The 27,942-nt window shown below is 53.9% G+C and overlaps 9 protein-coding genes across 9 annotated transcripts; 3 read left to right on the forward strand and 6 right to left on the reverse strand.

The window, feature by feature from the left end:
* Nucleotides 1–1,906: 1,906 nt before the first annotated feature.
* Nucleotides 1,907–6,471, reverse strand: BU25DRAFT_199730 (signal transduction histidine-protein kinase bara). The gene is made up of 4 exons (XM_033701088.1): nucleotides 5,207–6,471; nucleotides 2,536–5,150; nucleotides 2,354–2,485; nucleotides 1,907–2,304 (listed from the first exon to the last, which is right to left on the reverse strand). Exons 1-4 carry the CDS (start codon nucleotides 6,111–6,113, stop codon nucleotides 1,996–1,998), a joined length of 3,963 nt encoding a protein of 1,320 aa, XP_033557173.1. The 5' UTR covers nucleotides 6,114–6,471; the 3' UTR covers nucleotides 1,907–1,995.
* A 1,610-nt stretch (nucleotides 6,472–8,081) lies between these two features.
* BU25DRAFT_350991 (uncharacterized protein) lies at nucleotides 8,082–9,794 on the reverse strand (the record flags this gene model as incomplete). The annotated part of the gene is made up of 5 exons (XM_033703337.1): nucleotides 8,082–8,774; nucleotides 8,862–9,184; nucleotides 9,233–9,599; nucleotides 9,633–9,676; nucleotides 9,728–9,794. 5 exons carry the CDS (start codon nucleotides 9,792–9,794, stop codon nucleotides 8,082–8,084), a joined length of 1,494 nt encoding a protein of 497 aa, XP_033557174.1.
* Nucleotides 9,795–10,111: 317 nt separating this feature from the next.
* On the forward strand, nucleotides 10,112–12,733 carry BU25DRAFT_401536 (uncharacterized protein). Its single transcript, XM_033705016.1, has 5 exons — nucleotides 10,112–10,255; nucleotides 10,318–10,779; nucleotides 10,832–12,152; nucleotides 12,210–12,333; nucleotides 12,387–12,733. The coding sequence occupies exons 2-5, from the start codon at nucleotides 10,338–10,340 to the stop codon at nucleotides 12,600–12,602; spliced, it is 2,103 nt and encodes a 700-aa protein (XP_033557175.1). The 5' UTR covers nucleotides 10,112–10,255; nucleotides 10,318–10,337; the 3' UTR covers nucleotides 12,603–12,733.
* An 83-nt stretch (nucleotides 12,734–12,816) lies between these two features.
* BU25DRAFT_414750 (uncharacterized protein) lies at nucleotides 12,817–13,846 on the forward strand. Its single transcript, XM_033707373.1, has one exon. It carries the CDS (start codon nucleotides 13,207–13,209, stop codon nucleotides 13,756–13,758), a length of 552 nt encoding a protein of 183 aa, XP_033557176.1. The 5' UTR covers nucleotides 12,817–13,206; the 3' UTR covers nucleotides 13,759–13,846.
* A 165-nt stretch (nucleotides 13,847–14,011) lies between these two features.
* Nucleotides 14,012–16,079, forward strand: BU25DRAFT_414751 (DUF1716-domain-containing protein). Its single transcript, XM_033707374.1, has one exon. It carries the CDS (start codon nucleotides 14,057–14,059, stop codon nucleotides 15,848–15,850), a length of 1,794 nt encoding a protein of 597 aa, XP_033557177.1. The 5' UTR covers nucleotides 14,012–14,056; the 3' UTR covers nucleotides 15,851–16,079.
* A 1,153-nt stretch (nucleotides 16,080–17,232) lies between these two features.
* BU25DRAFT_414752 (MFS monocarboxylate transporter-like protein) lies at nucleotides 17,233–19,365 on the reverse strand. Its single transcript, XM_033707375.1, has one exon. It carries the CDS (start codon nucleotides 18,997–18,999, stop codon nucleotides 17,515–17,517), a length of 1,485 nt encoding a protein of 494 aa, XP_033557178.1. The 5' UTR covers nucleotides 19,000–19,365; the 3' UTR covers nucleotides 17,233–17,514.
* Nucleotides 19,366–19,715: 350 nt separating this feature from the next.
* On the reverse strand, nucleotides 19,716–20,371 carry BU25DRAFT_351121 (uncharacterized protein; the record flags this gene model as incomplete). Its single annotated transcript, XM_033703342.1, has 2 exons — nucleotides 19,716–20,109; nucleotides 20,154–20,371. Coding segments are annotated over 2 exons (612 nt in total), but the record flags the coding sequence as incomplete, so codon positions are not given.
* Nucleotides 20,372–20,847: 476 nt separating this feature from the next.
* BU25DRAFT_414753 (uncharacterized protein) lies at nucleotides 20,848–22,257 on the reverse strand. The gene is made up of 2 exons (XM_033707376.1): nucleotides 22,161–22,257; nucleotides 20,848–21,707 (listed from the first exon to the last, which is right to left on the reverse strand). Exons 1-2 carry the CDS (start codon nucleotides 22,174–22,176, stop codon nucleotides 21,019–21,021), a joined length of 705 nt encoding a protein of 234 aa, XP_033557180.1. The 5' UTR covers nucleotides 22,177–22,257; the 3' UTR covers nucleotides 20,848–21,018.
* Nucleotides 22,258–24,917: 2,660 nt separating this feature from the next.
* On the reverse strand, nucleotides 24,918–27,928 carry BU25DRAFT_462380 (uncharacterized protein; the record flags this gene model as incomplete). The annotated part of the gene is made up of 3 exons (XM_033710518.1): nucleotides 24,918–26,337; nucleotides 26,427–27,166; nucleotides 27,803–27,928. The coding sequence occupies 3 exons, from the start codon at nucleotides 27,926–27,928 to the stop codon at nucleotides 24,918–24,920; spliced, it is 2,286 nt and encodes a 761-aa protein (XP_033557181.1).
* Nucleotides 27,929–27,942: the final 14 nt, after the last annotated feature.

Below are 27,942 nucleotides of genomic sequence, written 5' to 3' on the forward strand. Positions count from 1 at the left end.
GATAGTCCCGAGCGAAGCAGGAGTTGGCACAGCAGCGGTGGGTCAGGGACGAATATTGGAAGCGCTGACCCACACGCACCTGCGCCTGCCAACAAAGTGTTTCCGTTGTTTCGATGCAGCGGAAAAGCGCAGCGAGGAGATAGTGGGTGGGTGATGCTTCCGTCCCGCTGTGCGTTCCGCTTTTGAGTTGGCGTGTAAGGATGAACGCTTCGATGTAGAAGCGTGCCTGAAAGCTTGCACGCAGCTACACTTCATTCGCTCACAACCATTCTTTCCAACTCATACTGGGGCTTGGTCGGTTTTCTCCCGTTCCCACCCCTCCACCCCTCCACCCCTCCACCGCACCTCCCTAAACCTCTTGTTTGAAACTCTGCACGTGTAGATGTTGTGCTTGAGATCAGGCCTCACCGCCACCCACCTTCCTTGCATTGATGCTGTTGTGCAAAAGACTGAAGGAAGCACTGTGCCCTTGTTTCCACTCTGCAGCATGCTAGCTTGTTTTCTGCTAGCGCCTCGCGCAGGGTCACGATGCCGAACGCACTTCGGATGCACCTTCTGCAGCCGGTGCCACGTGCTCGGGGGGCGATATGCATGGCGAGTCAAAATACACTTCCAAGGTGATTCTTTGTTCGGCGCAGAACTGCTCAGAGCGCAAGGATTCGCTGTTTCAAATGTAAAATCCAATCATCAAGGAAAAGTTCGATGTTGTTAGACCCCTAGCGGATTCTCAAGAGATACTGCAGGTTTCGTGGTGATCCTTCTTCTCTCGTCACAATTGCGAATCCGATGTCGCAATTTTTTACCACACCTTACTCGGAAAAACTGGAGAAAATACCTCTTCCTTGGCAGCCCTAACATACCGCCTACTCACAATGGGGATTCTGCTCGGTACTCGGTAGAGCTACCGTAGCTAGCCTTGGCTTACTCGTGTAGGCGTGTGATTGGTGCAGGACCTGTAAAGATTCAGCTATTTTTTTTTTCGGCGAGGTTTGAGCCGGTCAATACGGTCGTATGGTTCTAAGGTTTTGGCACCTGGGAACATGGTACCTGAGAACAAGGCGAGAGACGGTTTGCAACTTGTGAGGATGGAGGCCCGGACAAGTCGGCGAACGAGAAGTCGAAGGATTTGAACGATGTAACTCTCTGCAGCTGTTGCTCGAATTTGTTCATGTCGATTGCGTGTACTACCTGCATCTCAGCCAAGCTGTCCATGTGCAGCACATGGGCATGCAAGACAGGCACAGAAGCACTACAATCGTTAAATTGGTGGAAAATGCTCGTGATGGTTATGCTGGAAAGGATTGACAACAATATACTGCGGACGATGGCCACTGAAACGAAGCATCAAGATATCTGGGCTTCGACAAGGCACCTCAGCGTAGCCATTCATTAACGACAAACCGAAGTCTTTGTTGGCAGCTTCGTTATTCCCACATCAACTTCAGATGTACATGTTTGTCTTCATTGCTGAAATTTGACGATGGACATTGAAAAAGTCGCAGTAGGAAGGAGGTTGTCATAGCGATCGAATAAACAATAGAGTAAGACATGGTACCAGCACTCGCGCAAGCAGGAACGAAAACTCCACGCGATATGCAGTACAAACCAGGTCAATAGGAATTGCACCCTCCCGCACCCCAAGCGTTTAATGCCGCACAACAAGAACGCCGCATCTCGCCAAAAGACATCCAACGCAGGAAGAGACAGCCCACCAGGCCGCTCAACCAATCCGACCTGATCCACCTCGATCCAAAACAGAATATCCACACACCGACCACCTGCAGAGCTTCCATACCCGGGGGTATCCTGCTGCACATTTACAACTTCCGTCTTCTCCCACGATAAGAGGAAGAACCACTACCCCAACTCCTCGACCCTAGTCCTCTTAGTCTCAGGGCCCTCCTCCCCATCATCCCCCTTCCCCCTCTTCCTCTTGTCCGAAGATAGTCAGCTACTATGACTTCTCAGAAGCGACTGCGCCATCATCAGCCTCGTTCAGTTCATGTCAGACATGGATCTCAACAGTACCCCTTGCACAGAATCATCTGTTTGGTCGGCCGCGAGCAGCTTCGGCGACTCGACAGCTGCGGGCCCGCGCTCTGTGAAGCCGCGGGCTTCGAGCTGGGGGCGTTTCGACGGCGTTGCGCGGGGTGTGGCGTTGGGAGAGGTGTCGGGGTGGCCGAGCGTGGGAGCCGAGAGGTTGTCTTTGGAGTGTGAGGCGTCGTAGAGACCGCCACCCATTGTTGCGCATCGGAGGATAGTCTGGATGAGCTGATTCTGGCGGAGGGGTTTGGAAAGGTAGTCCTGTTGCTGTTAATATGTAACAAGATAGTGGGACATTAAAGAAACTTACGTCCATCTGCGCCGCGAGGCACTTCTCGCGGTCGCCGACCATGGCGTGGGCAGTGAGGGCGATAACTGCTGTTGACGGGATGCCGTTCTCGCGCTCCCACTCACGAATTTTTGCTGTAGCTTCGAAACCACCCTACAAGCCCGTTAGTCACAAATATGATAGTAGCACCCAGATTAACTAACCATTACAGGCATCTGCACATCCATAAGAACGCAGTCGTAGCGCTTCTTCTGGATGTGCTCGAATGCTTCCAGACCGTTGTTGGCCACAGTGACCCTGTGATGGTACTTCTCCAGAATGCGAACGGCAAGCTTCTGGTTGACAGCATTGTCTTCAGCAAGCAGGATGTTGAAGGACTTCGAGTGATCAGAGACCAAAGGTGCAGCACGTCCATCCAATGCTGGAATGAGCGCGTTACCCAGATCGATCGGCAGGCAAGGTGTCGTCATGTAACTCGAAATACCGTTCTCAAGAGCAGACCTCAGGCTTATCGCCACTCTGGGTGTGAGCATGACAAGCGGAATGTACTTGAAGCGATCTGCGCCCCTCAGCTCTCGTGCTGTAGCGTCGTTGTCAACAATGACGCAATCGTAAGCAATGTTAGTTCTCTTGTCCGATGCTGGCACTTCTTCGACTGAGCTGACGACCATAGGAACGAGTTTGAGGGTCTTGAGGTGATTGACCACTTCTTCGGAGAAGTTGGTGTGGCCTTGATCGATGAAGATGACAGTGTGACCGTTGTACGCCCTGAGGTTGGGCTGGATAGCGCTGATGTCGGGGTTTCCGAGACGAACTCTGCAGGTAAAGTAGAACACACTGCCCTTGCCAAAGTCAGACTCGACCCACATGCGGCCACCCATGAGGGTTACAAGACGCTTCGAGATAGACAATCCAAGACCAGTACCACCGAACTTCCTTGTTGTCGAACCATCGGCTTGCTGGAACGTGTCGAAGATCAAGTTGAGCTTGTCACCACGGATACCTATGCCCGTATCGGAGACAGCGAATTGGAAGACGTACTGATCCGGACCACAGTCCTGCTCTTGCGCCATACTTATGGCAACCTTGACTTCTCCGCGCTCAGTAAACTTGATAGCGTTTCCAACAAGGTTCAAGATAATCTGTCTTAATCTGAAAGAGTCACCGATAACATAATCTGGTACTCTGAAGGAAACATCATAGGCCAAGTTCAGCTTGCGCTCGTTGGCCCTTGAAGCTAACGACTTCAGCGCGTTGAAGATCGTGCCACGAATCGAGAATGGTATCTCCTCCATGACCATGCGGTTCGCTTCGATCTTGGAAATATCGAGAATGTCGTCGATGATGGTCAAGAGCTGACCAGCCAGGTTGTGTACAATCGTCAACATCTCTCGCTGAGCATGTGTAAGATCGGTATCGAGCGTGAGCTGTGTCATACCAATGATACCGTTCATAGGTGTTCGGATCTCGTGGGACATGTTGGCCAGGAACTCGGATTTGGTCTTGTTGGCCAACTCGGCAGCCTCCCTGGCGGCCGTGTTCCTCTGGATGGACTCTCGTAAACTGGAGACCATCTGGTTGATCTTCCTCTTCAGCTCGTCCATCTCACCGGACGCCTCGACTGTGATCTGCGTGAACTTGCCCTCCATGGCCGCGTTTGTGATGTCGCCGAAAGCGCGCACTTGCGAAGTCAAGTTCTGGGCCATCGTGTTGACGTCGGTTGTGATCTCCTTCCAGCGTCCGTCGATGTCCCGGATATCTGCCTGACCACCCATCTTTCCGTCGACACCGACATCGCGAGCCACACGCTTTACAGCAAGCGACCACTCGTCGAGTCTCATGACCATGTCGTTGATAGTGTCCTTCAGCAGACGAATTTCTCCCTCGGCATCCACGTGTACTCTCCTGCTCATGTCTCCCTTGGCAATGGCCTGTGTGACTTCCGAGATACTTCGTACTTGTAATGTCAGGTTTTGCGCCATGGTGTTGACGTTATTTGTAAGGTCCTTCCATTTTCCTTCCACGTTGTCGACCTGTGCTTGTCCACCCAGGATACCGTCGGTTCCGACTTCACGGGCAACCTTGCTCACTTCCTGGGCAAAGGTGTTGAGGCGGTCCACCATGGTGTTGATGGTAATCTTCAGGGACAGAATCTCACCCTGGACTTCGGCCTTGACCTTTCGACTGAGATCTCCTCTTGCTACAGCTGTGGTGACTTCGGCGATCTCTCGTACTTGTGTCGTTAAATTCATGGCCATACCGTTCACATTCTCAGTCAGGTCCTTCCAGGTTCCCTCGACTCCATGGACTGTAGCCTGGCCACCCAGTCTACCTTCAGATCCGACTTCTCTCGCAATCTTCGTGACTTCGTGTGCGAATTGTTGTAGTTGGTCAACCATGCGGTTGATCGTGTTCTTGAGTTCCAAAATCTCGCCCTTGCACTCAGCCTCAACCTTCCGAGTGAGGTTACCTTGTGCGACAGCCGTTGTTACTTGAGCGATATCTCGCACCTGGGTTGTGAGATTTTGCGCCATAGCGTTCACATTGACGGTCAGCTCGTTCCACATGCCCTTAACACCAGCGATCTCGGCCTGACCACCAAGCTTGCCTTCAGTACCGACATCTCTGGCCACTTTCGTGACCTCGGTCGCAAACGATTGCAGTTGGTCCACCATGGTGTTAATAGTCTGTTGCAGCTGGAGAATTTCTCCCCTTGCAGGACGCTCAATCTTTCTGCTCAAGTCGCCGTGGGCGACAGCGGTTGTAACAACGGCGATTTCTCGCACCTGCTCGGTAAGGTTCTTAGCCATGTCGTTGACTGTTCGAGGGTGATTAGCAGACCGGCCGGATTGGCGACTACAACAAACATCTTACCAGAGTCGGTCAGTTCAGCCCAAATACCATCAACACCTGGGAGATTTGCCTGCCCACCGAGTCTGCCCTCAGTACCGACTTCTCGGGCCAAAAAGGTAACTTGACTGGCAAACTCCTGCAGCTGGTCCACCATGGTATTGATCGTGCGCTTGAACAGTGTGATTTCAGGGTCCATTTCCTTAGCGTGGATCAAAACCTTCTTGCTCAGATCGCCCATAGCGACGGCTGTGACAATGGCACCAATCTCGCGCAGAGCCTTCTGGAAAGCCAAGTTGGCCTGCTGATGCTTGCCGAGCTCACGCTTCAGGGCGCCGATGTCTTCAATACCATGCTCAAATACCATGTTCTGGTTGTTCAGCTGCTTATTTACCTCGGCGCTCAAGTTGTCAATGTGCTCGCGCTGGTTCTTTATCTGGTCGGCCTGCTTGTTCAGGTGGTCGCGCAGGTAGTTGAGCTGCTCTTCCGTAAGGGCAGCCGCAGGCTCCTGGGCATGGTCGCCATTGGACTCCTTTGCTGCGAGCCAGTTGCTGACCCAGAGCGCTCGCTGCTCCCTGGTAGAACCGCGGCGGTCGAAGGGTGCGCTAGGCTTGCTGAAGGGTCCAGCTGATGTGTAGACCAGACCCTCTTCAGCAGGCTCGCCCGCGGGTGTGATGGGCAATGCGTCCGGGTAAACAACAGCATTGCTTTTCTGCTCAAGGAAGCCTATCCGCGCGCAGAGAGCGGCAATCTCCTTCTGCAGCTCGGCCTTCTCTGCGCAGTCGGGGCCGGGCAGTTGGATAGCATTGGCGGTGAAGTTTGCGCTGTTGGCGGCTATCTGGGCCTTGAAGGAGGCATCGCGGGATGGATCGTGGGCTCTTGCGAGGTTCTTGATATAGTCGGCGAGCCCGGAGTATGTTTCAGCAGCCATGGCTGCGGGCAGGAAGCGGGTGTCGGCGTTCTATGTGTGTAGCATTGAGGACGGGCAGAGACAGGCGCGTGCAGCCTCGGGGGTCGCTATGAGGAGTGCAGGAGGCGAAGGAGGCGAAGGATGCTGCTCGTCTTTGGGAGACCGCGGAGAAATTATCGCGAGACGGCGAGTCGGTGCACTGGCGGTCGACGAGGAGGTCCCCGCTGAGAAGGGTGCTGGCGGCGATGGGAGGGATGTCCAAAGAGGCCTGGCGTGACTACTGACAATGCCCGCGGCGAGTACTTAAGCGGAAATGCGGCGTGCGGAGGAGTGCAGCAGGACAAACTATGGTCGATGCCGCGCGGGAACAGACAGCAACAGCACGAGAAGGAGCGAAGATGGAGACAGAGCACCCGTGAGCAAGACCGACAAGACAAAAGCCTTCACAGTCAATCAGACGGTGTTCAGTGATAAAAGATCGCCAATATGCTTCTAGCTGGACGACGGACGGAGCACAAAGACCACCTGCCCTCGCTACGGTCTACTAGCTTTCAAATGACAGGCGTTAGGGAGCGCACCCTTGTCTGCACCACTTGCTCAGCCATCCATGCTGCTGTTGTCCGGCACCCTGCAATCCAAGTCAAGCCGCCGGCGCGCGTGGAAGACTCGGCGTGACGTTGGCAGCGCTGCAGCAGCATTGCAAAGCTGAAGCCCATCTGCTGCCACCGGTTCCAAACAATGGCTTCTTTGATTCTTTGCCATCCACTGTTCGAGGTTGCCATCGCCGCGGAGGCTACTGTGAAACGTCATGTGGCTGCACGCGCGAATTCCACGCAGCATGGTAGGATGAGTGTCACTTCAGAGCGTTCAAGCGTGCTGGCATTTACCCTCCTCCGCCAGCGCAGCGAGCACCTGCACTTGCACTTGCTTGGGCCATCCACGCCGCGAAACCGTTTCTGCAAACGAGGAACATCCCGTGACAACCGATTACAACGCTCCGTCCCCCCCGGTCCCAGGCGTCGAATAGGGGTAATTCGTCGCCACAGAACGCAGCTTCGGTGGATGCTGATGTTTCCAACACACCAAAGCTTCGTATCAGGGTCTCCATCTCCATGCTCTGTTTTGCTGGATTCGGCGAACATTACCGCGGTAGCCAGGCCTAACACTCTCTAGCGTATGTGCTCTCGTAACCGCACGTTTCGGACGGCATCGAATTTCCACACACCTCGATTTACTTAGCTTTGCACCTGCTGCCGCTCTCTCTCAGGATCACAGGAGCGGAACCTCATTTTAATCGATAGCCGCTGACGATGTGCATCGTCTCTCCTGTTTGATCGTCCCTTGCACAGCGTATTGTCGTATCGCCGCAGCGTATCGGACCGCAGGCCTTGTCTTCCGCCTGCACCGCTGCTTTGTGATCTGTCGCGGGGCTTCCAACGCGCTCACTTCTTGTGCCTCTGTGGCCAATGGGCGGGCTTCGGCGCTCGATTGAACAGATGACAGCCCCACCAAGATCTTCAATCACATCCTCACTCTTGACCGTTATTTTGGGCTCACGCTCGATATTCCGGCCGCTTTGATGTTTTCAACATGTTTGAATGGGAGTGGAACGCGTGTTTGAGCGATTTGAGTTCCACTGAACTTGCTCGATCTTGACCCCAAGACTTCGATGTGGATTCGTGGAAGGCTGAAGTGCTGATGTAGTGGGGTGGTGAGCATGCACAGCGGGCTTGTACCGCAGAAGCGTCTTCTTGAGCCCACTCTTCTAGTATAATCAGGGTCCAATAGCTCGTTTCATAAGGTCGACACGGGCATCTCATCGGTTGCTCGCTTTCGTGTGGAGAGCAAGGAGCGCATGAATGGTTCCTGGGACGCCTGAACTCACTTCGAGGCTGTACGTTGTTGTGCTCTGTAGCTTGAGATCGATGTTGATATGGGTATTATGCATTACTATGTGCTCATGTCTGTGTGGACACCCGGGTCGTTTAGCTACCTCAGCTTCTTCGCGTGTGCTACTAAGCTCTCGATGACCTGCTCGAAAGCATCTTTGTCGCCCAAAGCACTCTCCAGCTGCTTCTGCCAGTACTCAAATACCTGCTCTGCTCTCTGATGCAGACCCTTCAGATGATCGACGTGTATCTTCAATTCATCGTCGGTGAAATTGAGTAACGCTGCTTCAGTCGTTGCGCAAAGCATCGAGGTGGCACTGAGATCCAAGAACGGCGGCAGAGGAGGCCCTTTCCGTGGCCTTTCCGTCTTTGACTTCGATGAGTCGACAGACGTGTTCGATGCATTATCCTTCTTCACGCGGTCAAGTGCGTTGCTGCGGCCATCTGATGATGGACGTGGGGACTTGTCGCCAGGGATGTTGATAGAAGGAAGGACAAGCTTCTTCTGCTTTGACGCTGGTAAGATCTCATCGAGATCGACAGGAACCCCAAGCGAGACAAGGAACAGCCGCCGTATCCTGGACCGGACCCAGTCAGGCGGTTGTAGCGGTGGCGGTGCCACTAGTTGTGTCCATAGCGAGTGACTCCGCTCAGAGTGGAAGATCGACCGAGTGTCTTCGCCGGTTGATATGCTCGGTAGGTCTTGTGGAGTTGGGTATATTTCATCGACGTAGGGCTGTGTTGCTCCGATGATGGCTTCCAGCGAAGTAAGTTCGGCAAAATGGAGGACAGGCTGCATCGTTGGAAGTTAGTTGAGACATCACCACATTATGCTTCAGCAGAACGATGGACTGGCTTGGGCTAGATCTGGTGCACTTACGGGGCCTGGTGGTGCTTGTGGAGGGGCGGGTACGGGAGTTTGATTTTGAGGGCTGCCAAATGTAGTCTCTGCCTGTTCCTCGCCTTGCTGAAACCCATCGTCGAAGTCCCCAAAGTCGTCGTCGTCGCCTTCCCCACCCTCTTCGAATTCGTCAAAATCGCCGAACCCATCGTCCTCTTCGGCCTCGCCGCCTTCGGAAGCATCGTTCGTTTGGTCTTGTGTATCTTCCGGAAAGTCGTCTGCTTCGAGCGGTGCGGTGTCGTCGGCGCTGTCGGTGTCGTCGTCTATTGGAGACCTATCAATGGAGGCAGTTGGCGACCCTTCTTCCGTCAACGGCACGCAGGGAGGCACCCAAGGAATGCCTTACGTACCTAGGTTGTCACGCTTTGGAGGCTCGGGCGCCTTCACAATGACATCCGGCGCAGCGTCGGCAAGGCGTTGCTGGTGCGCGAGTGTTCCAGGCACGTCACCATGACCAGGCTGGTCCGGATCGATCTTCTCTACGACTGTCTTTGGGATGGGTGTGCCGCCAGGTGTAAGTGGTCGGTCACTTGCGCTCACTCGCGAGGTACTGCGGCTGCGTTGACCATCCGGTACAATCTCGACCTCGTCCGGAACGGCATCTTGTGTTCGCATCTTGTAGGCAGCCGTTCCAGGAACCTCGCCATGGGCAGGCTCATCGTCTACACGCTCGACTCGAGTGATGGGGATTGGTGATGTTGCTTCGGCCCTGCTCTGCTCGAGACCCTTGTCCAGGCCCTTTTCGTGCACCCTGCCTTCTGATGCATCTGAGAAGTGCTCGTTCTCTGAGTCTACTACGCCTGTGGTCAGAAGCGAAGTGGGCTGGGTTATAGACAGTGACGTACCGAGCTCCTTTGCACCAGGATCTTCAAGCTCTACGCTCTTACGAGGCGGTGCAAGCTCGTTAGCCATACTCCAGTTGGTGTCGTAGCCTTGTAGCACGTGACGAATCCGGGCGACAGGGAATAGTGCTAATGTGTAGTGTCTGCACTTTTAGGAGGTTGACAGGGAAGGGCGGAAGTCAAGGGCGATAAGCAAAAAGTACAGAGTGCTGCGCCTCGCTCTTGTGCATGTAACAAGTCGTCGTCGTTGAGTTTCAGGCACGCGGGGGATTGATTGGAGCGCTCCAGATTCCAGACCCGCTGCAGCTCAAGCTGGATCAACGTATCACCGGGAAGGAGCAGCGCGTGGCCCATGCAGCTGTCTGCCCAACTTTTGGCGTTGCGACACCGACGCGCCTGTGAAAGACGCGGAGCACTTGCGCAAGCCTTCACTGCGTTCTCTAGACTGTGCGTGCTCTGGTTCCGTGTAGTTTTCTTTGTCGCGACGCAGTCACCGCATCAATTGCGCACCCTGCACGAGTTTCCACCAAAGTAAACATCTACCTACAACACCCAGCATCCCAAGACACACCCCCGGCTTACACCCTGTGCAGTCAACACTCTCGGCGCAACCATGTCTGGGTTCACATTCGGACAGCCAGCCGGCAACAACGCCGGCTCAGGCGCAGCTAAGCCCGCCGGTGGACTGTTTGGCGGCGCAAGCAACACAACTGGCAGCTCGTCCCCATCCCTCTTCGGCACCGCAAATACCGGATCGAGCACACCGAGTACGGGACTGTTTGGCAGCGGTGGAGCAAGTTCGGGAGGCGCAGGTCTCTTCGGTGGTGGAGCGTCCAGCACACCGGCTGCGAGCAAGCCTACTGGGAACCTCTTCGGTGGTGGAGGAGCTACATCAGGCGCGTCCTCAACGCCAAGCTTTGGAGGTTTCGGTACAGCAGCAAAGACTGGCGGTGATGCGCCCAAGCCGTCTATGTTTGGAGGTGCTTCAACTGGAGCTACGCCAGCTGCTTCCTCAGCGTCTACCCTGTCGTTCGGTGGGTTCGGTGGAACAACTGGCACGTACCTATTGTTGTGTACACAGAGGCATCTACTAACAGCGTACAACAGGCTCGTCAACACCCGCTGCAACGCCCGCCCCCAGCAAGACATTCTCCCTCCCCTCAACTACACCCGCCGGACCTCCTCCAGGATCAGGCCTGTTCGGACAGACTCCTGCTGCTTCATCTGGGACAAGCTTATTCGGAGGAACCGCATCGAAGCCTGCGGCGGCACCAGCATCCAGCACATCATCCAGCTTGTTCGGTGCCAAACCTGCAGGCGCATCCACCCCTACAACAGGTCTATTCGGAGGCGTAACTAGCTCGAACGTTGCGAACAAGAGCGCAACCCCGCCGACCCCAGCTGGGCTATTTGGTGGAGCAGCCCCTGCAGCCGCCTCCGGCTCGCAAGAGACACCCAAGCCAGCAGCAGGACTGTTCGGTGGAGGTGGTCTCTCTAGCACAACACCCGCAAGCAAGCCCCCTACATTCAGCCTTGGAGGATCTACACCTGCAGCGCAGCCTGCTGCCTCACAGCCAGCAGCGACTCCTTCGCTGGGAGGCTTCAGCCTAGGTGGAGGCGACAAAGACAAGGCTGCGACTTCTTCAGCAGCACCAACACCCGGTCTTTTTGGCGCTGCAGGATCATCTGCACCGAGTGCCCCTGCAGCAGGTGGTAGTTCTGCATTCGGCATGTTCAAGAAGCCTGATACGCCTGCCAGCTCGACACCTGCAAGTGGAGCCACAACAACTGCAACTAGCGGTGCTACAGCCACTGCTACCAGCTCAGCTCCGTCGCTGTTTGGCGGTGCTGGAGGTGCGAGCTCCGCAACCCCAGCCTCTTCCGCTGCCGCACCAACATCAGGAGCAACAGGAGGCCTATTTGGTGGTCTGGGTGGCGCAAGCTCGAAGCCCACATCAACCACAGCACCAGCTTCGACTCCTGCTCAGCCTGCACCTACACTTGGAGCTACACCTGCAGCCTCAGGTGACGCAGCCAAGAGCGGACTTGCAAACTCGACTGCTGGCCCAGCACCATCCGCTCAGTCACGTCTCAAGAACAAGTCTATGGACGAGATCATCACACGATGGGCCGCCGACCTATCCAAGTATCAGAAGGAGTTCCAATCGCAAGCCGAGACAGTTGCACAGTGGGACCGAGCACTAGTCGAGAACTCCGACAAGGTCCGCCAGCTGTACTCCAAGACCTTCCAAGCCGAGCGCGATGCTGCGGAAGTCGAGAGGCAACTGACGATGATGGAGGAGAACCAGCAGGAGCTCGACTCGTACCTCGACCGATACGAGAAAGAGATCGAGAACTTGATGAAAGTGCATGGTGTCTCTGGCAGATCTGATGGTCTGCGTGGCCCTGATCAGGAGCGTGAGAGGACGTAAGTAACCCACTGCCGTTTACATCGCCAATGTGAGCATAGGCTAACAGATAGTAGATACAAACTCGCCGAGAAATTGCAAGACCGCCTTAACGAGCTTAACAAGGATCTCACAGAGATGATCGAGGAAATCAACAGCACCTCGCAAACACTCAGCAAGACCGGCAAGCCTGACGATCCTGTATGTCCCCTTCTTCCGACGTCTGTTCGTGCTTACATACTAACGTTAAACAGCTCACAAAGGTCGTCCGCGTCCTAAACACCCAGCTCTCGCAGCTTCAGCTCATCGACTCCGGCGCCTCGCAACTGCAGGAGAAGATCAACAAGGCACAGAAGGAGAGCCGAGCTGTCGGCGCCAACGGCTGGAACGGCCTAGGTACAGATCCGGCAGACGACTTCTACAGGAGCTTCCGAGGAAACAGGGTGGAGCGTTATGGCGGTCACGCGTAGGTCTGTCGATGTATGGTACGATATGGATCGGGTTGAATGGAATGCATGATTGGGCGTTCTTTGGCGTCACTTCGGCTGACGGCTGCAAAGAGCAGGAGCACTACGTAGCAAAATATTTGAGCATCACAAAGGTCACCTCTTTCGCACGAAGCTGAAAGGGTCTTCAATTCTGTTGACTCGAGCTTGCATTTCTGCCTCCTCGGAACACATCAATGTCACGCTTAGGTAGCGCTTTCCCTGCGTTATTGCGCGTGTGCGCGACTTCCTCTCGTAACTGCCTTCACATCACCGTCTCGCTTGGCTAGCTGCGCCTTTGTTTACTACTACTCGCCACCAGTGCCGCAGATTAGATCGCCTCATCCTGCGCCTGCGGCAGCCGCCCCACCTACAATGCTATTTCGCTTCATGGACCTTGCGCCGGAGCTACGAGTTCAAGCGTACGAAGAGCTCGTCGTGGTGGACAAGGTATTCCATACGCCAGATCAATTCGAGATACGGGAAAGCTGCCTATTTGGAGACTACGATCGATATCGCGAAAGCCACACTTGTCAATCTTGTGAACGTCGAGAGTCATCCACACAGAAGCTGAGATGTGTATCTGAGCATGAACACTTTCGTTCTGCCCCTCAAATGGCAGTTTTTGTCACCTTTCCGCGAGCTGTCGCCGTACTGCAAGCATCTTGTCTCAACGAGCCGCATGATCGTCTCTCGGGCGGCTTTGCAGAAAGTCAAACACATCAACGTAATGCTACGTGCCCGTTCGAACACCATAGATTTTGCGATGAACCGGTCGGATTGGACGGGTTCGGAGTTTGACCATGTTTTCCCTGCCGGGAGACTGGATATGGCTCATGAACGGGCTATCGAGTGGGGCTGTGGTGATCGAAATGCTTTGTCGATGGCTGTCTCCAGTCACGAGAACCTTCAGTCGGTCGACTTTGACGTCACAAACGATTATTGTCCGCTTGGGTGCTGCCGAGAACTCAGCCTCTACTTTGATCTGGCTATGCAGTGTGTCGAGAAAGTTCGGTTCTTTGATCTCAGGAATGACGAGGAGAAGGGAACGATTCTGAAAACCTGTATGCAGGACATGTATCTGACCCCAGAGAAACTATGTGAGCGGTTCCACATCGAGTTCGAAGCCGACAGCTCATGAGCCAAGAGGAATGAGCAGATTACTGATTTCAAGGCGTCTTCTCCGATCATTCGTAGCATATATCAATTAACGAGAAACTAATTAATGAAATGCAAGAAAAAAACGTTGACACTGTTCAGTCCACTCTGCTGGATGATCTAGAATGGTCAAAAGCGCCTTCCCCGATGTAGTTAGCACTCATGACGCGCTAGTTGAAGCTCAAGCTCTGGGCTGCGACTGAAGATGCACAAGCAAAGCAAGCAACAAGTTCTGTACAACACATACTTCCTCCACTCTTTTGAAGCTTCGTGTACGCGACATGGCAAGCATAGATGACCTTTTCAAAAGCCACAATGGCACGAAGCGCAAATTTGAGAACCCAATCGAAGCCGACCCGTCGCAAGCGTACAAATCCGCGAAACTGCAGGGAGACAGCGACGTCAAGCGCACGGCGCAAGTAGAGGACGAGGAGGACGATGATGAGGCAGGGCCTGCATTACCACCGGACTTCGAAGAAGAGGAGCCTGGCGACGACGAGGAAGGGAGATTCTTTGGCGGCGGCCTGGACGAGAATGCGAAAGATGCCATGGACTTCCTGGACGCACAAGATGAAGAAGACGCGATACGGGAAGAAAAGTACGACGCGGCGTGGGTGCGCAAATTGGCGCGCGAGTTTGAGAAGAAGGTCAACAAGAACGCTTCGTTGCGCGCAAAGTACGAGAGCGATCCCACAAAGTTCATGGACTCGGAAGGAGACCTAGACGACGGGATAAAGGACCTCAGCATATTGTCGGAGCATGCAGAGCTATACGAAGAGTTCGCGAAGAGCACAGCGGCTGCGAAGCTGGTCGAGCTGCTTGCGCACGAGAACACAGACATTGCGATTGGCGCAATAGAGATCATATCAGAGCTCACAGACGAACATGTGGCGGCTGAGCAGGAGCAATGGGACGCGCTGGTCGCAGCATTTCTGGAAGCCGATCTGCTCAGCCTGCTGATCTCCAACTTCACGCGCTTCGACGAAACCGATGCCACCGATGCCTCTGGCGTATACCACTCCCTCAGCGTCCTCGAGAACCTACTGTCGCAACCCTTGAATACCGATATGATAGCGAAGGAGAAGGCGCTTATCACATGGCTCCTCGAACGCATTCAAAAGCCCGAGAAACCGACGACTCAAAACAAACAATACGCCTCCGAAATCCTCTCCATCCTCACACAATCCTCGCGAACAAACCGGACGCTCATCGCCGAAGCAAACGGCGTGGAGATCTTCCTTACAAACCTCGCGCCCTATCGAAGAGACGACCCCGACAAAGACAGCGACGAGGAGGAATACATGGAAAACCTATTCAACTGCCTGACCTCCGTGGTCGAAGAACCCACCGGCAAGACAAAGTTTCTCGAAGCCGAGGGCACGGAACTATGTCTCCTGCTCGTGCGCGACGGGAAGACAAGCAAGAGCAGAGCGCTCAAGGTGCTAGATCACGCGTGCGGTTACGCAGAAGCGTCCACGTCGAATGGCTCCAGCGCCGATGATATGTCTACACCCCCACATATCGCCGTATGCGAGAAGTTCGTCGAAGCCCGCGGCCTCAAACCGCTGTTCAGCACATTCATAAAGACCAAACGTCCCGACCCAAGCCAGACAGAACACATCCTCGGTCTCTTCTCCTCACTGCTCCGCTCGTTACCGGGCAACAGCGATTCCCGCTTCCGACTCCTCGCCAAATTCCTCGAAAGCGACTTCGCCAAGATCAGCAAACTCATCACTCTGCGCCGCGAGTACGTTACCCGTCTCTCCACCTTCGACAAAGGCCTCGAAGGCAGGAAGAAAGGGCTGAGCAAAGACGAGCGGGAGGAGCTGGAAGTAGAAAACATTCCGCTGAGGCTATCTGAGGGGCTGTACGCACTGCAGAGGATCGACGCTACGCTTGCGTGGCTGGTTGCGGAGGACGATGGGGCCAAGAAGGCTATTGTCAAGGGGTTGGCGGAGACGGATGAGACATTGGTAGATGTCAAGAGAACGCTGCAGGCGCAGCTTGATGGAGTGCTGGAGGTTGAGGCTGCAGAGAGAGAGGTGTTGGAGGCGCTGGTGGGGTTCTTGGATTGAGTGTCGTAGGACTCTTGGTTTTTGATGAAGTGGGATACACAACGAACACTCAAATGTGTATTTCCATGCACCATACGACACAGACTAGGCATTCGCTATCTGCGTGTCATCATGATGTGATGCTGAGAAGAGGAGGAAGAAGGGAAGGGAGAAGGAGGGGCTCAGTGGGACGACGAAGGCGCATGGTGATGGAGAAGGAGCGCGCGATATCACCAGCAAGAGAAGAGCAGGAACAGAACAACGCCAAAATTGAGCAGACTTCTATCCCCTACATAACTCACAGTCAGCGGCCAAGGCAGCTCATAGGATAGCTGGGGCCACACCTTGATTCATCCACGACCTAACAAATCTATATACCGACGACCACGAGATTTTGCACACCGTCTGATGGAATTTCTCTCCAAGGAAGTCGACATTTTCACCGTGAGCATGTATGAGCAACTTCGCAACACTACTAAACAGATTCAGATTCATACAAGGTGTTGCGGTATTGATTGGTCCGTACAAGGTCTGACTGTACCCCTGACAGACTACCCTGTTCTAGTGTGTGACAGGTCACTGGCCTGAGGTCAGGTATATAGTCGTCATCTCCCAGCTAGATAGCAATTCAGCGCAGTATTCCAACGGCCCGATAGCCCTACGTTATCGTTTACCGTAGCTATCAGTATTCTACAGCGGCCCACGCCGCCACACAAGGCAAGAGTTCGTACAGTCTTGCCGAGCTTGGTGTGTATGGTTGTGATTGTACAAGTTCGTCCGTCAACACTGTACAAGTCCGGAGCACGCGTATGTTTCTTCAAGCTCGATCGTCGAAGTCTAAGCCACGAAGCGTCCGAGCCAAGGTACCGAGACACCTAGAAGACAGGCACCCATACCAGATGGCATGTTGTGTCGGACCGGATCGCGGCGGGCGTCTAAGTAGCAACTTGGGAAGTGGAGGTAGACGCGTATAAATGTACTCTGCTTTGGCTATCATGAATCAATCAACTTGAACACTGCTGTCCCATCTCTCACTATCTTGTCTGCTCTATCATTCGCCCTCCTATTCACCCGGTTCCTCGTCACAACCCAATTCCTCCCCAATACCACCTGGCCCAACGCCTTCCCAACGCCTTCCCTAAGCAATGCTGAGGTTCTGGCTGTGCGATGGCAGCGGTGCTGTGACGAGGTTTAGAAGGGCGCAGCGTGGGCTTGTTGGGAGGAATGAGACGTTGGGGATTAGGATAGATGAGAGTTTTGTGGTGTTCTCGAGGGCGGTATAGGGGATGGGATTTGATGAGGAGAGAGCGGAGGAGGCGGCGAAGGGAAATGCGTGTCGGGATGAGACGGTTGGGCCGTCTGAGTAGGAGGAGTGAGGATGCGAGAGAATTGAAAGGTGGTATGTTTCGATAAAAGTTTCTGTTAACATTCTCTCCAGTACTGGAAGAGCAGGCTGGAGGTCGTCGAACTACTGGCATCACGTTCGATGTTTGAACACGAACATGATACTTGTAAAAGCGCGTTTACTAGAGAAAGTCGCTCTGCGCAGAGCACAATATATGACAAGAACTGAACAGTATCATCCTTTGTCTCCTTCTCCAACAGTCCACCTTGACTCTCGTACAATACGAAAGCCTGAAGGTATACAAAAATCTTTTCATCCTTTCAAACATAGATCTCCTCATCTAGAACTTGACCAACTTCCAGCCAACGTGCATACCACGGCTCCACATGAAGAGGCCCGACGAGATAACGTAGCAAATGATAGTCCAAATGACCACACCCCAGTAAGCACCGCCAGGAGTCTGCCCAAGGATACTACCAGCGATCGGAATACCAGTAAGCGTACTGAAAGATACAACAGTGTAACAGGTCGCATAGTAGCGACCATATTGGCTCGTGTCGCAAAGCTGTCCAACGCACACCGGCGTCAGAGAGATATTGGATCCAGACGCGAAGCCAAAGATCACGGCGTACACGATTGAGAGTACCTTGATGGTCGATGCAGTGTCGGATGTGGCAGGTGTGAGTATCGCAGCCGGAAGCCAGAAGGTCAATGATGTTGCTCCGCAGATAGCAAGAGCTCCGATCATGCAGTTGAAGCGGCCCAGTTTGTCCGCTAGGAGACCTGGGACCCATCGTCCGAGGCAACTTCCTGCGTTGAAGATGGCGATGAGCTGGTATGAGAACGCCTCGGTCATGGCTCCGCTCGAGGACGCGAAAGTTGTGAGGTACGTGATAGGTACAAAGAGCGCCCACTCCATTAGGAAGATGGCAATTGTGAGCAAGAAGTACGACTTGTCGCGGAAGATGCGGAAGTCGGGTAGGACAGACTGTCCGGGTTTGGGAGGCAGTCGAGACTTGATGAGAAGGCAAGCGATGATGCAGCAGAAAACATCGATGAACGCAATGATGCGCGTAGCCCATTCGAAGCCGACTTTGGGGAACAGTTGTTGCAGAGCCAATGGGAAGATGACACCTCCAAGAGATCCTCCAGCAGCGGCGATACCTGTCGCGTTGCCTCTCTTTACAAGGAAGAAGTGACTGGCAGCCGCAAACGCAGGAGTGAAGATCAGACTCGTACCGAGACCCCCAAGGACTCCAAAGACTAGAAAGAAATGCCAGTACTGTGTGCAGATACCAAGAAGGAACATGGACAAACACAGCAAGACGCTTCCAGCAAGCACTAGCAGTCTTGGGCCGTGTGCATCAAAGATGGGTCCGATCTGGAGTCCGCAGAAGAACGAAAGGAAGATGTACATGGAGAAGATCCAAGAGATCGTGCTTTCGCTGTAGCCTTGGAGCTGATGCTCGGCAAGGTAGCTGTGGAAAACTCCGACTGAGTTCATCATACCCAGGGCTGCAACAAGGCCCATGAAGGAGCCCAGGATGCAAAGCCAGGCTTCCCAACCACCTTCAGGGTAGGTGACTTCATCCTCAGAGGTTACGGATTGATTCTCTTCGTCTAAAGAGGCGGCAGGATGACCTTCATTCTGCTTCAACTTCTCCTGTACCGGGGCATCGACAGAGCGAGTTCGGGCACTGCGGCATTTTGGGAGTGTGTCGGCTGATGGGATAGTAAAATCAGCGGCTGGGTAAGAGTTGACAGATTCGAGTTGGTGATTGTCTGAAATTGGTCCTGGCGTGCTGCCTTTGCGTTCTCCGCTCATTCAGAGTGGTTGAGGCGTAGTTGCAAGAACAAAAATTGACGGATTGAAGAAGTTCGCCTTTTTGAGAAAAAGTGGTTGATATCGGTGACGATGTTTGCTGCGAATCTGTCGCAATTTGCTGCGCGCTCGTTCGGATCCTTATATCCTTGAACGTCCTCCCCGAGAGGTATGGTATCCCAATCGCTGTAGTCCCCGAGGGGTTTTGTGTTGCAGGACGCAGAAGATAGGGAGGGGGGTGTGGGTTAAATATGACCAACGCTTTCAGCCGTGCCGCTCGAGGTTCCCACTAGAGGGAATACGCGATCAAGCTGTCAGCCTGCAGAGGTTTTCCGCATATAAAAGCTGACGACCAACAGGACTTATGCAGTCACAAGCTTCCCTACAAAGTACGAAGGGCGTAAAACCGCGGAGTTGCCCTCTTCGAGTGCACCAAGCGACGGAAAAGTGTTGCAATGCGGTATCGGCCGCTACCGAACCACTTTTTCTCGACAACACCCTTTCCGAAGGCGCATGTGATTGGTAGATGTAGCCGAATACCCAAAGACGTCGTTACATAAATTCGAACGTACAAAGCCGAGAACAAGATCGCAATAAATGGTGTAAGATGGTGTAGAAAGTCGTCAATCGTTTGTGAAAGCGTAGGGCCTAGTTGGCGATGCGTTGGTGCTGCAGATGCAGAAAAGCATCAGAATCGTCATGTATGATGTCAACGGTCGTCAACAAAGCGCATTGTACTCCGGGAAGAGCATACGGCCAAGCGCGTTTCGGAGTTCGGTACCTTCGTCGCCAGAAAGCCGCTTCGTGGGATCGCCTACTACTTTAAGAATCGCAGTAGCATCCTTCTCTGGCCTAACGTGACCGAGGAGGTATTCAGCAGCCTGAACGGTCTTCGTTCGGTCTGTAGCTCCTGCAAAGACAGTATACAAGAAGAGGGCAGGCGAAGGGAGTGCAGATGAGTTCGTAGCTACATGGCACTGTGCGTGCTCGAGGGCAGTGAAACTGAACGCAGATTCGCGGCGCATGGGGTCTTCGTTGCTCTTCGTATACGGCATTGTAGGCACCTGGCTGACTCGAGAGTATGAGGATCGAGGGGTTTTGAGAGGCTGTATTCTTTAACAAGATTTAACAGCGGTTATTTGATATCAAGTGTGGACTCACGGGGCATTTCAAGGAGCAGAGGGGCTTCACTTGTCCTTAAAGATTCACCTCTGAGGATTTCGTAGCTCGGATTCGAAGCGTAATACTGTGTCGCTATGTTGAGAAGAAGCCAGGCACCTCGAAACACCCATCTCTCATTGAGTGGCAGGTCGCGCTCTCTGGAGGTATACAGCTCTTTGAGCTTGTTGCGGAGGAGCCCATACGATGTGTTGGAGGCCTACAGGCTCATCTCTGTGACCTCTGTAGGCGCAGTTGGGTCATTATCAATGGCTGAAAAGCTGGAGGAGGAGCTTTCAGAGCTCGTGGATGCGGCATCGTGGGGGTCCTCAGTGGCTCGATCTCGACTTGAACATGAGAGGTGGATGCAGACGCGTCTGCAGCAGCACTCGAGAAGAAGCTTTGGAATTTGTTGGTGTAGCCGGCAGCGAGACCTCTGAGGCTGCGGCAAATGAGCTTGAACGTCCAGCGGACGCCATATGGAGAAAGCACCATAGTCGCGTCAATTGCGTGAGGAAGGCGGGGCTGGAGGATGTCAGTGTGTCGCGCAAGGTTAGTACACGTCGTGACTGCTGCGCTGCTATGCTGCCTTGTCACGAAAATGTTGATGTGCGAACGCGGGAAGACGGGGGAAAGATTGCGAAAGCTAAATGGAGATCACTACGAACGGTGAAGTACGGACCCTGGCACATGGATACACCGCTGAGGGCTGTACAATACCGACCCCTTCACTTCACTTGATCGAAGCCGATATCCCAAAACCCGCTGAAGTCTGTAAATTCGCTCAGAGCAGCGCAATTCTTAGTACGCTAGATCAAATGAGGTATAAAGGAAGATAATATGGAATGTGGGTTCTTTATACACTTACAGTTTCCACTCCAGCGGCTCCTCAATCTCCAACACCGCATCCTCCATCCACCCACCAAAACTCCACGGTTTCAACCCTTTCGGCCAATACCTCTCCTCCTCGTCTGTCACCCCCGTCTTAAAAACCTCAACCCAGCATCCCCTCGCCCTCTGCACCCTACCATTGATATCAAACGCACACCAGCTATCCGTACCCGCAGCAACCGCAACCTCATTCTTCGAACTAACATCGTACGGATCAATAACTAATCCTCTCTCTCGATCCTCTAGCTCCGCAGCGACAGCCCTCTTATGCCCTGCCGACTCCGGGATAGGAGGCTGTACATGCATCATACTAATCGGGACCCATCCCATGTTGACCGGCACGGGCGGCACCCATCGCCAGGGCGTGAGCTTGCATGCGAAGAACGGCTTTACGCCATCGCCATCTTGCGTGCCTGGAGGGAAGACCTTGACAGTGAGGTCCTGGGGTGGCGAGGTGCCGTGGGGTGTGACGGGTGCAGAGAAGGAGAAGCGGGCGAGATGCTTAGGGATGTTCCAATTGAGGCGCCCATTGTAGGTTGTGGTGCGTTGGGAGACGTATATGCGTGCGATTCGAAGCGCTTTTTTGGGGATCTTGAGGGGAGTGGAGGGGGGTTGGGGGACGTTGAAATTGCCCGGGATGAGCATGAGTTCGTCGTATGGACCTGGAGGGTTTAGCACAACGACTCAACATATCATCCAGTATAAGAGCATGCTACAGATGAAAATGCGAGAACCTTTGAGATGACTGGACTGGAGAAGTTGAGTGGTTGAGACACCTGAGATCGCGAAGGCATCCACCGATATGTGAAGTGCTATGGCCTTCTGTACATTACCCTCATCTGATTGTGCAATGCATCACCAGGACACTGTAGCAAGCACAACACATCGAGAGCATCTTGCCTTATCATTCCAGGCTTCGACGGATGTGTGTCATTTGTCTTTTTCAAGGGTCTTGTTGAAGCACCATCATCTTTGCGAATGAAGTTCAGAATGGAATGAGAGTGCTTCGAGACATTGAGACATCCAAATACGAATGTTCACTGAACTTAGAAAGACCAAATATATCCATACCACGGAAAGAACAGTCGCATCACAAGAAACGAAAAATGACCTACCAACAGGCGTATCCATATACCTAACAACCATGCACGCACCCAACCCTCCCTCAAACACTCCCAACCCCTCATCCTCCCATTCTCCTTCAAGCTGGTCATACAAACCTCTTGGCAAATCCTTCATTTTTAGAAACAGCATATAGCTCTCAGCCTTCAGCGTCCAGGGCGCCGGAGCACGCTGCACGAGATGTACTCTGTTCTCCATATTGGGCATAGTGAAGTGTCACGACTTCCCAGTGGTACAAAGGAGAGAAGTGGCGCTAGAAATGTTCTAGAAAACGAGGATGGCAGGAACTAGGGTGTGGACCTCGATACAGGCAGCGACGCACGTGTGGCTGAGTTCGAATTGACAAATGGACACCTTGTGGGGAACGAGACTTATTGGGTGACGTTCACGTGGTTGTTGGATGTTTGGACGGAATAGAGAGGCACGGATTGTGGCGATGTTGAGGCTCAGCGGCTGTCTGCGGGATGCGCGTGGGCTCGCTGAACTGCTGGATCGAACGGCAGATGGGTTGGGAGGTTGTACGAAGAACGTGGAAGAAACGTGGTGTAATGGGAGGTGGCTTGGAGCGGAGTATTGTTGAGAGGAACAGAGCGTACGAGATGTGAAATGTGATGTCAGATTGACATGAGGGGCACGGCTAGTAAGCAGCCACAAGGGGAAAGTACCGAAGGAGTATGTGCGAATGCTTGTTGTGAGCTAGCATCAAATACCTTGATGTTGCAACAGCAAGTAATACGCTGAGATTGTGTATGCAGGGGATGTACACGACGCACAAGATCATGTTGAAGGAGTTGAGAACAAAGGAGGTCTCGAGCGAACTTGCGCCTTTGCAGCTGGCAGCCTAAGGCATCCAATCAACATGCAACGCAGAGCACTTCCGCCCACAGAGTTCTATGCCGCCCCAAAGAACGCAAATCTCAACACTCACATGGAGAATCCCGTAGCTCCATGCCTGAATGCGCATGATCTCCTTCCCAATTGGACCTGAGTCGTATCCATGACTGTTCGCATTTATGATCACAAAAAGGCATTCAGTCACGGCAGTCCACCAACACACCGCCTGTGATCTTCTGTGCATGCTTCCATTTACCCTACCGAAGTCTTCCATAATGCCAAGCGCCATTCATCCGTTCGAACCCATCCCAGCAAGACGCTTGTTCTACAAGGCATACGACCTTGGCTTCCAGATTGGTGGAAGTGGCAGTCTTGAAGCGCCGCACTTTGATTACCGAGCCCACCCGAGTCTTTTGCGTTCCCGTCGTGCTAACCTCTCTTGACCTGCTGCCGCTGTGATCCACGGTTTGGTGCCAAGAATGCGGCTCTGCCAACCACCTCGCAGCCACCCGTGAAGATGCCTAGGTATCGTGAGTGTGCCAAGTAAACGGTAGTTGTGGTTTACATGTGCATCGTGAGCGCCCAACCGTGCGCTCGGGCAAACACGGCAAAAGCAGCGCTACTATAGTGCTACTACCCCGGTTTCGATGTGGTAAGTGAAGCGCTTGGTTGGATGCGATAGCCTGCAAGGGACACGCGACCACAAACCGTGCTCCAGCCCGCTGCACGACACGCAGCACGAAACGCGGCTCACAGATGCAGGAGCATGGTTCTGGCAGGTGCGGGTCCAACACGTGGGCACGGCCTGTAGAGACCCTGAACAATTAACGAGTGAGGCGCAACGTGGCGAAGTTGTAGGAGCGATGGTTCCGGAATCGTGGTTGATGTACGGGAGGGATTGAGACCTTGTGGTCAGTGGTGGTTGGTAACGCAATCATGTGTGGGGTGGCCTGTCGAACATTGAAGGTTCCATGTGAGCATCGAACCTCGTGATCGTTGAGGGGACGTTGGTGTTGCCCAGGCAATTCCATGGAGGGAAATTGTCAGAGTGATGCATCGGACTAGTAGCGCTACTCACAGGAAGCTGTACTCGTGTGCTGTATCGCAGGTCATGTGCTGTCTTTCGGGAAATGAACTTCTCGGGCACGTCTCTAAGTCCGTCCATGGTGTAGTCTCACCAAGTTGAGGTCCTTCCCGCTTTGGTAATGGCAGTGCAGGTCGAGATTGGAGATCGCGCCCGCGGTAGGAAGGAGGTTCGAGGTTGCCAAGTGCTGAGCGGTGAGCGTGTTCGTAGTGAGTTGTGCAAGGCGAAGAATGATTAATACGTAGAGTGTAGTATTAGGAAGCCGACCGTCTCCTGAGACAGGAGACCGGGAGAAGACTTTGAGATTTATAGACTATCCTGCCAAAGCCAAACGAAACAGGTGTATCTCATGGAGCAGCATACAGGCGTAGCCCCGTTTCAGAACTTTTGTTGTAGAATCCATTAAACGCCGTGTGAACCAAATCTAATAATCGCCCATTGAAACCCAAGACAATTGGATATTCCGCAAAAACAAAGAAAGACGGGGCCGACAGAACACCATTCTAATGCACATCAAGTCGTCATACCAACACTAGGTTGGCTGAAGGAGATGAAGCTCGAACCAGATGTACTGGGATCGAAATGCGGTATACAGGACGTGACAACGTATCCAAGGATTCCAGGCTACATTTGCGGATGCAAGGATGCGAGGCTGCAGACCGCTCGTAGCTTTTGTGTGGTCGAAAAGTGCCACTGCTCCGGTGACGTAAATGACAAATCTATGCGTGAAAGGCGCTTCGTGCGTCGCAATCGGGTATTAGGAAGTAAAGGTGCAAAGCGTCTGCACGAAGGAACAAGCGAAGGTGAACAACCGAGAGAAGACGCATGCGCTCTAGAACATGGACGGGTCGATACCACCCATTCCAGCTCCTGCAACGTTGGCATTCTGCAAGTTCTGAAGACTCTGCATGTTAGGAGCGAGTCCAAGCTTTTGCAGTGCAAGCTCAGGGTTGCAGTGAGGAGCGTGTGAACGGTGGTACTTTAGACCGTTGAGGTTCTTATATCGCTTGCCACATACTTCGCAGCGGTATGGCTTCTCCTTCTCCATGCCAACAGTACCGGGGTACGGGATGGAAGTGAGAGGGTCGACGATTGAGAAGGTACCGTCATCATTCTCCTTGAGCTGCTGATTCTGGTGACCGTGCTGCTTATGGTACTTGAGACCGTTCTGGTTCTTGTAGGCCTTCTCGCAGCCAATGACTGGACATCTAAAGGGCTTGACTTCCTCAGGGAAGGGGAATTGAGGAATGCTTGCGCCGTTGAGCATTTGCTGCTCGCGAATTCTCCGTGCAAGCTCGCTCTGGTCGTTGCCACCAAGCTGGTAGTTCTTGAGCGCCGCTTGCAGCTGAGCCTGGTTCAGGCCGCCACCTTGCTTGCTGAAGAGTCGCTTGCCAGGCTGGTCGATGGTGCCGTTGTTATCGAAGGCAGACATGCCAAAGTTGCCGCTGCCGAAATTCATGTTCATACCGTTCATGCCGTTCATGCCCATATCCATGCCCATCATGTGGTTGAAGTTGTTGAAGTCCATGTCCAGCTCAGCTGGCGTACCAGGGTGCGACGACTCGGGCGAGGTCAGGTTGTGATTTTGCATAGGCACCGTGCCAAGTGTGGGCGTATTTACAGATGAAACTGTAGGGTTGTTGTTGAAGTTGAACTGCTGGGACGCTGATGGTGTTGAAGGTGTCGATGTCCTCAGACCCTGGTGATTCTGCATCGTGTTGGCAAGGTTGACATTGAGCTGTGGTAGCTGATTTTGTTGCTGGCCGAACTGGGGCTGCTGAACTGGGAACTGTAATGGTGCCTCCTCAATAGGAGCCAGGCTGTCAAAACCGTCCATGTCCATGTCCATGTCGTCCAAAGAGTCCATGTCCTGAACAGTTGAGAGGTTGGAGCGGCTGATGGAGTTCAAACGCTGGCGTTGCCCTCCCATCGAACCTGAGCGTGGGTGGAAGCCCATCTGTGTGTTCATCGCAGGCTCGCCCTGTGTCTGCCCAGGAGCGATTGAAGGTGCAGGCGCGCCAGATGCTTGTGGTAGCCCGTTCTGAGCAGGCTGCGAATTGCGAGCAGCGGGGGCGTTGGCGTGTGTCTCCTCGAAGTGCTGGAGCAGGTCGTGCAATGAAGCCAATGTGAGCCCACAGCAGGTAAAGTCCTTCATGAAAGCTGCCTCCATCTTAGGGAGATACGAGGAGGAGTGGAAGGACGGCGACTGGCCCATGTTCATGGGTGCGGGTGAGGTGCCTGCCATCATGATGCTGTTGCAAGGTTCGTTAGCACGATCGTCTTTTGTGGAGTGGTGGGCTGCTGGGTTGCTAGGGTTGTAGCGAAGATTGGTGATACTTACTCATCGCGAATCCAAGAACCAACTGAAACGCCGCCCCAGCTCATGCCACCGTTGAAGCTGCCCATGTTGGTGCTCTCGCGGCGCCCGCGATCCCTCATGGAGATGGGACGAGCACCGCTGCCGTAGAACGAGGTACCGAGCATGTTGCTGATGGAGCCGTGGCGCTCAGACATGCTGGGGCGGCCATCGCGGAACTGGAAGCCATTTGGGTCGAGCTGGTTGGGCGTCTGGCTGAAGTCGCGGTTGGCCTCAGCTTCTCGCAGCGCCGACGTCAAATTCGAGGTCTGATTCTGCGGCGAGTTGGAGCCATAACGCGGGGGCGTCTGGATGTCGATGGGTGTGGCGGTCTGTGCCATGTTGCCCAAGACGCTGCTGTGCTGCGCTGGACTTGCGGGGAACAACGGAAAGCTGCAGTCGCCCGAGTCTTCGAAAAGAAGGTCGAATTCGGGCTCACGGCTGGGCACAAGCTCGTGCGGCTTGCGCTGCCAGGCGTAGGAGAGAGAGGGAGAGTTCTTGGTAGCACGGCCAAAATGTGGCGAGACGGTGTGCTGGGTGGGAGTGGTGACGGGCGTGCTCGCTGCGGTGGATTCGCGCGGCGAGTGGGAGAGGGGTGGCGGTGATGTCTCGTGGGAATCCAGCTTCACGGTGAGTCGGAGGAAATAATGGAAAGTTAAGTTAGGTTTCAGGCGGGCGGGCTGTCTGCAACCGTTTGGCGCGGCTCCAGATGACTGTGCAGAGGGCTGCAGCGAGCGTGTGAGCAGCAAAGGTGCCTGTATGCTGGTAGAATATTGTGCAGTGGTGATGCTCAATACGAGACCAGTAGCAATACACGCAGCAGGCTCGCGGGGCGGTTGGGGGCTATATGGCCGCTCTAACACTGCGATTGAGTTGCGGTGACGACTGTCGAGTTATTGGGCCTGCGGGCTGCTTCGCTACTTCGCTGGGCGCGGTCCTTCAAAGATCCTTGGGGCGCGCTGGTGCTGGGGGCTGGCGCGGCCAATGGGGCAGGCGCGCTAAGGTTGGCTCTTGCGTCGGCGGTCGAAAGGTGCAACTCTGACGAAGATGATCAATGACGGTTATGGCGAGACGGATATTGGGCGCGTGGTAGAATGCAGGAAACCGAGAAGCTGCTGGCACCGGCTGGAAACGTCTTGCCTTTATTAAAAGAACGGCTCTCTGTATTATTGAGATTTGGCACGGAGCCACCGGCCGAGGCAACAAACGGAGCATGGAGCACGTCCGTCGTCGCTGCCACAAATTTGGGCACGAACCAGGCATGTACTGTGACTACTGTCACGCCGCGGGCTGCTACTGTGCTACCCACAGCGGTACCATTCACTCTAGCATCCCCCGGCTCTGCATCGCCGTCTGTTTACAGCCAAAGCGCACGAGCAAGCTCTCCTCCACGTCTTCCAGAAGGCCAGGCGCAGCATGGTGCTTTGTGCTCTCAACGTGGCGCTGAATTTCGATGTGATCGTGATGACGAACTCATAGTATTGCATGTTCGCTCCCCATA

Source organism: Macroventuria anomochaeta (assembly GCF_010093625.1).
Source record: "Macroventuria anomochaeta strain CBS 525.71 unplaced genomic scaffold BU25scaffold_40, whole genome shotgun sequence".
NCBI lineage: Eukaryota > Fungi > Ascomycota > Dothideomycetes > Pleosporales > Didymellaceae > Macroventuria > Macroventuria anomochaeta.